Source organism: Carlito syrichta, unplaced genomic scaffold (assembly GCF_000164805.1).
Source record: "Carlito syrichta isolate Samal-C Ts95f unplaced genomic scaffold, Tarsius_syrichta-2.0.1 Scaffold312203, whole genome shotgun sequence".
Classification (NCBI taxonomy): Eukaryota; Metazoa; Chordata; class Mammalia; order Primates; family Tarsiidae; genus Carlito; species Carlito syrichta.
The window spans coordinates 84790-95740 of record NW_007256299.1 but is presented as its reverse complement, the minus strand read 5'-3'; the positions used below and the strand labels follow the sequence as shown (position 1 = coordinate 95740).

General features: G+C 37.9%; 1 protein-coding gene across 1 annotated transcript; it reads right to left on the bottom strand.

Moving 5' to 3' along the window:
- Positions 1–5267: 5267 nt before the first annotated feature.
- On the bottom strand, positions 5268–10467 carry LOC103272282 (HLA class II histocompatibility antigen, DR alpha chain). The gene is made up of 5 exons (XM_008069772.2): positions 10275–10467; positions 7981–8226; positions 7173–7454; positions 6222–6387; positions 5268–5543 (listed from the first exon to the last, which is right to left on the bottom strand). The coding sequence occupies exons 1-4, from the start codon at positions 10354–10356 to the stop codon at positions 6233–6235; spliced, it is 765 nt and encodes a 254-aa protein (XP_008067963.1). The 5' UTR covers positions 10357–10467; the 3' UTR covers positions 5268–5543; positions 6222–6232.
- Between the last annotated feature and the right edge of the window lie 484 nt (positions 10468–10951).

The following is a 10951-nucleotide window of genomic DNA, read 5'->3' as shown; positions in this document are numbered from 1 at the left end:
TCTTCTGATGAAATTAGTATACAGATTGGTATTTCCATGGATAGTACTACTCAGTTATCAATTTCTAATGGTTGTAGTTCCCTGTTTTAGGATCTGTTATAGAGATGATATATGAATCAAAGTTCAGGTCTTCATAGTCTGTGTATTCCTAGCTTCAATATCATTGATGACCTATGGTTTTGTTTTTTTTTTGAGTTGGAGTCTCACTCAATCGCCCAGACTGGAGTGCAGTGGCCACTCCCAGCCACCGCAGCCTCGACCTGCTGGGCTCCGGCGATCCTTCCGCCTCAGCCTTCCAAGTGGCTGGAACTGGCTATTTTTTTTTTTTTATTTATTGTAGAGATGAGGTCTCACCAAATTGCCCAGGCGGGTCTCGAACCTGCAGGCTCAGGCAATTCATTCACCTCGGCCTCCCAAAGCGCAGGATTGCAGGCTGAGCCACCAAGCCCGGCTGACCTCTGGTTTTAACAGTCAGAGAGAGATTATTGATTTCATCTACCATATATTGAATACATAGAGATGCAAGGGCAATTAAGATAAGAATAATAGCTGGTAGAGAAATGAGCTAAATCAGTTTATAAAATTTAATTGATAGCAAAATAAAAGTATTAACAAGCTTACTTCATTTTGTTTCAAGCTTCCATCTTAGTTGCCTGTCTGACCTAAGAATTACCCCTTAATGCCTATGTGTGATTACTATAACATTTCCATGACCACAGACCTCCAGTTTTGTCTCCTTTGGGCAGGTAGTGACCATTTCTTGCTGGCTGTTACAAAACTCCTTAGCCATAAGTTCCATGTAATTGTATGCTTTGTTAACTGAAATCAAATGTTATGCTTTTCAAAACCCCATTGCTACATTTTCATATTTTGTTCTTATATTTGGTTAGTGACCTAACCAAGATAATTCCATCATTTAATGATTCTTCTCCCTTGTGTTTATGTAGCTGCCTTAAACTATATCTTGTTGGCAGAACTCCAGGGACTCTTCAGTCACCAGCTATACCTGGGACATAAGATTAATCAAAACTCCCTAACAATCAAAAGTTCCCATTTTGGTTGCCAAGTTGTTAGTTAATGGTTGCTATGGTCACTAAGTTGCTATGCAGCCAACGTTGCAAATTTTACCTACAAAAGGTTGTCACAAACTGCACTAGTTTGTCAAGAGTTTTTCTGGTGTAAGCCTGCTCTTGACCCACACATTAATAAAGGACCCATAATTAATCAGACTCAGCATGCTGGTGTGACTTCTTCTCGCTTTCTTGGTCATAATAGTAGAATAGCTTACACTGCTTCTACTTTTGAGCATCTATAGGGCCTGTGTGAGTTAACTTAGTTGTTAGTATAAGGGAAATAATATAAAGAACTAATGAGCTAATTAAAAAGACAATTATTAGAGTATGGTCATGAAAATGTAGACGTTCTTCCATAATAGGTGATGTGGCATTGTGAAATCCTAATTGAAATGGGTATGCCATAAAGATATATAGGATTCTAACCTCTGAATTAATTTTGACAAAGTTATATCTTTACTAGTATCTTGTTAATTAGGAAAGTCATAATGGATATGAAATTGGCTTGAAACCAGTTTGAGGGTTCAGTTCTTTCCTTTCTTGTCTATGCTTTTACATAGGTCGGTTCTTCACATATGTGATATGGCAGAGAATAGCCATGGAATCACTCAAGGTTTATATTCGAGAGTTCAACTGCTAGAACTTCTCATTTTGAGACTAAGGCTTCCCAGACTATAAAGACTACAAGTATTACTACTGCTAGTGAGATAGATGAGACCATAGGTGAAATGATATTTTATGTAGTATATATGTCAGGAAAACCAGAATATGGTCGAGGTATTCCTGATAATCCAAGAAAATGTTGCAGAAAAAATGTCAAGTTACTTCCTACAAATGTAATTGATAAATGAATTTTAGCTCAGGTTGAGTGAAGTGTATAGCCTGAAAATAGGGGAATCAGTGGACAAAGCCTCCTATAATAGCGAAGACTGCTTTTATTGAGCATACATAATGGAAATGGGCTGCAATGTAGTATGTGTTATGAAGGGCAATATCAAGTAATAAATTAGCTAACACGATTCCTGTTAGATCTCTGACTGTAAATAGAAAAATGAAGCTTAGATCTCATAGCATGGTGAGTGATCATTTAATATTACCTCAAAGTAAAGTTGCTAATCAGCTAAATACTTTTACCTCTGCAAAGATATAGCAATGATGATAGTAGCTGATGTAAAATATGCTTGGGTATCTACATCTGTTCCTACTGTGAACATATGATGTGCTCATACAATGAAGCCTAGAAAACCAATGGACATTATGGCCCATAGTCCAGAATAGTAAGTTACGATATAAGAAATTATTTCAAAGCCTAGAATAATATAGATGTAAACTTCTGGATGACCAAAGAACCAGAATAAGTACTGATAGAGGATAGGGTCACCTCCTCCGACTGGGTCAAAAAAAGTTGTGTTGAGATAGTGATCTGTTAATAGTGTGGTAATTCCAGTGGCTAGGACTGGAAGGAATAGAAGAAGTAGGACAGCAGTAATGATTACAGATTACATGAATAAAGGGGTTTGCTATTGAGATATAGCTGGAAGTTTTATATTAATAAATATAGTAATAAAATTAATTGCTGAATCTGCGATATACCTGCTAGGTGAAGAGAAATGATGGCGAGGTGTACGGAAGCCCGTTTGAGTTAGTTTCCTGCCAGTGGCAGGGGAATGGGTGTGGTAAACAGTCCATCATGTACCTGCACCAGTTTTGACTATTGAGGAAGCAAGTAACAGCAAAAAGGAGGAATGAAGAAGTCAAAAGCTTATGCTATTTATACATGGAAATGTGATATTGGGTACTCCGATCATAAGGGGAACTAGTCAGTTGCTGAAGCCACCAATTGTGATAGACATTACTATGAAGAAAATTATAAGAAATACATGGGCAGTAACAATTACATTATAAATGTGTTGTTCTCCTAATAGGATCAATAGACTAAGGGCTGTTCTGACTATTCCAGGTCAGGGACTAAATAGTAGGTACAGCATGCCTATGTCTTTATGGTTTGTTGAGAATAATCAATAGTTGATGAATATAAGTAAGGAGATCAAATGGTAGAGCAAGCATTAGACTGTAAATCTAAAGACAGAGGGTAAGCCTTCTTTTTACCAAAAACCCCGAGATGATACATCATATTGAATTGCGAATTCAGAGAAGCAGCTTCAATTCTATCAGGTCTTCTCCTGCCTTTTTTCTCCTTGGCAGTTCAAGTAGATTGAAGACAGTTGACTAGGGTGTTAAACTGTTAAGTAAGTTTTCATGGGATTGGAGCCCACCAATCTAGTTCAAGAACAATAGATATAAAAATATGATTGCAACCACAGCTTTGATGTCAATATCAAAGAGAAACAAGTGACTGAGCTATGTAAAGACACAGAGGAAACATATACATATTGCTAAGTGAAAGAAATCAGTCTGAAAAAGCTATATACTATATGGTTACAACTATATGACATTCTGGAAAAGGCATGACTACAGACACATTAAATAAATCAGTGGTTGCGAAGGATTCAGGGGAAAGAGAGATGGATGGGTAAGTGGAACATGAGGTATTTTTAGGTCAGTAAAACTATTTTGTATGATCCTCTAATGGCAGATATTATGTATTTATCAGAACCCATGAACTGTATAATGCAGAGTGAGCCCTTATGTAACTGAGGACTTAATTTAATAATAACTATTGGTGTTACTTCATTGAGTATAACAAGTATATTAGACTGATGTAGGATGTTAATAATAGGAGAAACTGAAGGCTGTTTTCAGGAAGGAAATAATGTGGGAAACTCTGTACTTTCTCTGAAGTTCTTCTATGGATTTATTTTTTGCTTTTTTATTCTTTACTTGTGTGAGTTTTAGTGTATTCTGTATTGTTCATCTATTTATTTTATTAAAAAGTTTAAATATTAAAAAATTCACTTATGACTATTTTATCTTCAATATTTTCAATATTCTCAAGATTCTGCTTTGATTCTCTAGACCGTATCTCTAAATGTAAATAAACTTGTCATTGATTAGTAAGTCTTATGAAGGTCATGCTGTCTTGGTTTATGCATGTTTTGTTTGCTTCTCTTAGATTTTTCTCATCAGGCTGTAGAAATTTTGAGGTTAACAGTGGAATGTATAATTTTTGAAATATTTTATTATTACTAAGCAAGGTACCTAATTAATTTCCTGCATTTTTCTTTTAATTCTGATAACTTAATGTAGTAAATATTAATATCAGTGTCTTCATGAGGTATCTGAGGCTAAGTAAGATACCAGTGAATACTTAGCCAGTAAATGATAGAGCTAAGATGAAACCCAAATCTAACTTATTTCTACAACACTGTCATTGAGAATTAATCTTTATGGTCTGTCGTAGGTTCTGCCTGTCATTTTAACAGATCAATATGAAGTCATAGTTTTGCAGACAAGTTAGTAATAGCTCACTGTGTTTTCAAATGTTTTCTTCCTATCTTAATGCTTTGTCTTGCTCCTCATCCCAGTTAAGCTTCTCCACTTGAAGACACATCTTCAAATGTAAGGGGGTTCCCAAAATAAGTCAGACTATCTCCTGCAATGATACAGGCATCTGAGCCCATGTCTAAAATAATGTGAAATATCAGTCTTCAGTGTTCAATCTCATTCCTCAGTCAGTGTAATGGGTGATGTTGATATGTGAATCCTGTAATGTTTGTTGATCCTCTTCTCATTCTGTTTCCCACTGTAACATCATCTACTTCCTTCCTGTCTCACTTTTTATCTTAAACCTTGGGACCTGAGATATACTCTACAGAAGATATGGCTATGTCATTGACTTGCTGGCTCAGAAAACAAAACCAGATGCTGAATCCATTGCTCAGTGGAGATCTCTCAACAAACCCTGCTTTCGTTTTTCCTGAGGAGGGACCACACCAACAGGATTGCCTACAGATACTTGGAGTGAGACCAAGCCCTAATGAACCTGGACCTTTCTGATTAATTTCAGAGCTTATAAGTTACATTCAACATTCAGACCTTTCATGATGGAAGTATCATGTATTCCCCAGCACTGTCCCCTCCAAAACACTGTTAAAACACCAAACACATTCACATAAGACCCATAGGAATAGTTTATTGCATTCAGAAAAAAACAATCACAGTTTGAAGAAGCTCTAAGCAATAAGTACACAAAAGATGCCCCCATGGAATGTTCAGAAAGTTCCACAGCAGAGAAAGAATCCTATGGAGTTTATTACAGAGGCATGGCATGGTGATAATAAAACGATAGGAAATAAAGGGAAAACAGACACAGGAAAGGACAATAGGGAACCCAACTAGATGTTAAAGTGTGGAGAGATTGGGGAAGGCATCACCACTCGTGGGGTGGATAACAGGTTGGAGAATGTTGAAGATGGTTATTTTCACTGAGGTCAACAGTTGGAGTATTGCCAACTTTGTAAAGATATTCAAGCAGAAATTTCTTCAATGATCTCTAAGAAATGCCATCACCTGTAGCAGGACACACATAGTTACTAAATAATTGAAGATGCATATTTTGAGCTATTTTCTTCAAATTTCTTCCTCTTCTTTCTTAATCATTTAACTTTGTAAGTCTTTTAATATTCATCTGATCTTTCCAACTAGAGCTATATCTTATCTTACTCTCTAAGTGAGCATGAATAAGCAACCAAACCGAACTTTACCTTTTTTTTTTAGAGCTTCCTATAGCACTTTTCAGACTAGAGGAGCAAAAACAGGTATTAGCCTCTAAGATATTTTCATTTCATTCAATAAATCTACCCTTCCTCCAAAGGAAATAGGCCCTGGAAATATTTCTGAACTGATGGTCAGCCTCAGGAAACATAGGTCAGGAAGTGCCTAAGTCTTGAGGCTTATTTCCTAAATCACTGCACTTAGTATTCTAATGTGAAACAATGTCTTAAGTACTGGAGATGATTTTCAAGACTGAAGATGTGGTATAGGTGCACATCTATGGAGGAGGGTGAGAGACCCTGAAGTTTTGAGACACTCAGATGATGCTAATGTCTGCCTCATTCTAGCAAAGATAAATAAAGAGTTGTATCTATTTCTATCCTCTCTTTTAAAGGTATCACATGTCCTTTTCTATTTTGTTTTCCTGCCTCAGATACCTCTATATATGTCTTCCTCTAACCACACCTAACCTACCTCCACATGCCTCACAGAGGCCCACGACGTTCTGCACCATTGTTTTTGCGCAATCCCTTAATGATGAAGATGGTTCCAATAATTATGCCCACCAGACCCACAATCAGGCCCAGGGCACACACCACATTCTCAGTAGTCTCTGGGAAGGGGGTTGGTGCATCAAACTCTAGGGAAAAATAAGGCAGAGTACATGATAATGAATGCAGAAGGGAATAATGCTTGAAGTCAAATGTAGGGTACTTAGTAAAGAGAATAGTTTTTAGTGCAAGGTGTGACAGGTTTAAGAACCAACCTAGAAAAACTGCTGCATACCTCATTGCTGAATGTCATTATGATTACCTTCAAAGTACTCCCCTTGTAAGGCTATGCACTGATGTCTGTGCTTAGTCTACTCGCCAAAACAATTTTGGAACTCTTTTTCTGGAATGGCCATCAGAGCTGTCTTTGTTATTCATTGACGTCTGACTGTTAAGTTCACGAACTTGCTACTGTGCATTTATGTTAGCAGCACTGTACAAATATCTATTGGAACACCCTCCCTACTCACCTAATCTGGCCCCAAATGACTTTTTTCTTTACCCAAAGGTAAAGGAAATAATGAAAGGAAAATATGTGATGACATTCAGGACATCAAGGATAACATGATGAGGACTCTCATGGCCACTTTGAAGATGGCCGTAGTGATATTCAGCAATGAGGTATGCAGCACTTTTTCTAGGATGAGTTCATGATCTTAATTGTTGAACCTCGTAGATGAAAGGAGAGGGAGATAGAATGAGGTATTGAGGAAGTCGCAGATTAAATAGTGGAGGAAGCTGGGTATTGGGAGAAAACAGATAATACATGAATTGTAGCAGATGTTATGAGACAGGAAACTCTGGGTTCCAAAGTTCCAGACATAAGCATTATAGAAGGAAACCTAAAATACAAGAGATTGAGGATAATGCATACCCCAGTGCTTGAGATGAGGCTCATCCCAAGCCAAATGCTCCACCTTGCAGTCATAGAAGTCCTCAGTTGAGGGTAGGAAGGGGAGATAGTGGAACTTGCGGAAAAGGTGGTCTTCTCTGGGCAGGAAGACTGTCTCTGACACTCCGCTGGTGACAGGTTTTCCATTTCGAAGCCACGTGACATTGATCACCGGTGGGGAGAATTTATCGATGAAACAGATTAGGACATTGGGCTCTCCCAGTTCCACAGGACTACTCGTGAGCACAGTTACCTCTGGAGATACTAGGGGACATATGACAGAAATTAGCCTTCACTGATTAGGCTTGACCCTCTCCCTCCCACACTGAATTGTAGTACAAATCTATCTAAAGACTCTAAAGTTGAAAAAAACAGTTGAAATTGTGTCCTGAGAAATCTTCTCAGATAACTATCTCTGATACCTTCTCTCATGAACTGGAGACAATATTGAGATATGGAATATCCAAGGACCTCCTTTCTGCCTTCTCCAGCATGAACCCAGGGCAATGACTTTGTGAGTAACCATGGATGACAGAGACAAGACTTAGCACATCAATAAAGGAACAAACCCATAAAATTCTCAGACCTGTGGCATGAGAATTTTAGACTTGCTTATGGTAAGGTTAGACCTCTGGGAGGGAAAGGGGCCTCAATAAAATCTTGAATTTTTATTCACAATGATATAACACAAAGAAATGAAATGCTATTTTAAAGTCATGGATTTCCATGTCTAGGGGTGGGGGGAGACAGAGAGAGAGAAAGAGAGCGAGAGAGAGCGCGAGAGAGATACCATTGGTGTCTGGGGTGTGGTTGGAGCGCTGAATCATGATTTCCAAGTTGGCTTTATCCACGGCCATGTTGGCCAATGCACCCTGAGCTTCAAAGCTGGCAAATTGTCCAAATTCTTTAAGCCGCCAGATCGTCTCCTTCTTTTGCAAATCCACGTGGAAAATCTCATTGCCATCAAAGTCAAACATAAACTCGCCTTCTTTGTCAGGGGACAGATAGAACTCAGCCTGGATAATCACATGTTCCTCTGAAAATACAAGAAAGGGAGTTGGGGAGGCAGGTTTTAGGAGAGGGAAATTAATAATTCACATATATGAGGGCAGGAGGTGGTGGAGAGAAATTGGACAAAGTGGAATGGAGAAGTGATGAAGAGTAGGAATGAGTGACAAGATGAAGTCTGGGTAAAAAATGCTGTGCTGAACAGAGCTGAGGGGGAACAAACAAGAAGGAGGCATATTAGAGAGGGCAGAGTAAAGGAGATGGAGGCTGAAAAACCCAGTCTTGTGAAGCTGTGGTTTAGCTCCATGTTACTAGCTGAGAAATGATTTTCTTTTTAGAAATCCTGTAGCCGCTCCTAAAAGAGAAATGTTCTCTCATTCTCTTTACCCAGGCATTAAATATACTCAGGTCAGAATCTCAGACCATCTCTTTCTCAGAACTTTATACTCTAAGAAGAGAGAAACACTGTCTGAAAGGTTGGTTCTAAACTCTGGAATCAAATAAAATCTTGAATTCTTATTCAGCTACTTGCCAAGTGATCTTGAACAGATTATTCTATTTATGTGTAGTTTTCCTATTTAGTTCTGCTATAGTTTTGGTTCTGTCTTCTTTTAAAAAGATTAAATGAGGTAAGGTAAGTAATTTCCTAGTATGTCAACAGACTTGTAACAAGCACTATTCACATTTTAGGGTCAGAAACTGCTTTGTATTTAAGGAACAAACGCATAGAAAATATAACTGAGGCCCAAGGTGACCAGGAAATTAAAAAGTGAGACTATAGTATTGTAGAGCACCTACTCCCTGGATCCAAACCCACAGAGAAGATCATGTTTGGATTGACATTGGCAACTCCACTTTTTATCTTAATGCTCCTTAAATTGAGACTATTATTATGGGACATATTATATTATGACTGATATTCAGAATAGCCAACACCAAGGGAATAATCAACTTTCAAAAAAGGAAAGTTACAATTGGAGAATGTGTTGCCTCTATGGTGTGTGCATATGAGAGGGAGATTTTTTTTTTCTCCTTAGTCTTCAGAAATAAAGTGAGAGATTTTAATGTTTGTGTATTGATAAATCTAGGGACTTATTTAGCATTTACATCTACACACACACACAAACACACATACATTCTAGCCACTCCTTTCCAAACCAAGGAACAAGCCTCTATCTCTCCCGGTAAGTATCTCCACATGGGGCTCTATCCAGGCAGTAGAAACCTACAACTGCCACAGGGGAGCTGGGAACTGAGTATTTCTACCTGATAGCCTCCTGCCACCTCCTGTAGGGGTCACTCTGGATGAAGAATACTTTTTCACAATATATCTTTACAGGAACACAACAGTTTTCTCTGAAGATGGCAGAAAATAGTATAGACTCCCTGCTTCCTTATTCATTTTTCTACTCTCTTGAGAATATTACTAAGTTAACCGTGATCAAAAATCATGCAAGATCTATTATAGCATGGGGATTGGAATGGGTGGGCAGGAGATGGATATCACTGTCCTAAGAGGCAGTAAATTAAATGCAATTCATATCAACATGCCTGCCCTTTATTCCTTCTTGAGTACATTTTTGCTTTTTTTGTGACTTCAAATACAATGTCAGTGCTCAACATATGCTGACAATTCATATGCCAAAAATAACTACTATATCACGTTTTCAGCTAGCAATGCTAAGAATGTCTTATGTTTTTAAACTTAATTCTAACCAAATTATGTGCAGTTTTTAATTTTAAAAAATTTCCAGAAAGAAAAATTAAAGCAGAGCGATATAACTTGTTAATGCCTATCAGAAAAAATTCTCACCCTCCAAAGTTTGGCTTATCTCAAGTCAGTCATATTAATCAATATACAACTCAGTTTTATTCCTTTAAACTAAATTTGACTTACTTTAATTGGTGCCAAGTGAAAGACTCTTTCAAATGATAATTTATTATACTTTCTGTTTAGGCCTACATAATACCTGCCACACTTTTCTTTCACTACAAAGATTATTTTGCAAATGTCCAGTTCACTTTTCCAATGTTTCATAGTCTATTGTTTCCAGTTTTGACTCCCTCAGCACCTACCTTTGATAGCCCATGATTTCTGAGGGCTCATCAGGACAGCCATGAGGAAAAGTCTTAGCACAGGAACTCCACTTATGGCCATTTTCTTCTTGGATGCTTTGGTGGGGGTCAGCAGAGCTCAGGTGTGAGGCAGATCAGACTAGAATAAACGAAAAGAGAATTCGGGGTGTAATAGAGCCTGATGTAATTAAAATTCTAATCAGTCAGGCTTTAGCCAATCTGAAAAAAACTTTGAGATGACACATCTGTTGCTAGGGGAAAGGTTCTTGCAAAGGGCCCAGTTAATTAAAGAAAAGTTCTTCAGCAAACAGAACAACCACCACAAAGTTTTTGAGAATGTCGGCCAATCACTTACAAAATCTTTCATCCCAATTCAAGTTCTAGAAAGGGATATAACTGAAGCACATTACTGAGAATAGAATCAATGGAAAATCCTAAAGTGAGAGCTAATCATGCCTCTGTGCTGTGACAGTTGGGGATTTTATTCAAGAGACAACATATCATCTAAAGAGTAGGTAGACTGTTGGCTTGTGGAGAATGCTTGACTTTTGGCCATAATGAGTGACAGAACTTCATTTAAGAATCTGTTTATTACTTCATGCTTCTCCAGTGTCCTAGACTCCAATTTGACCAACTCAGCCTAAGAGCTTGGGATAGCTGGCATTGTGTTATATGTA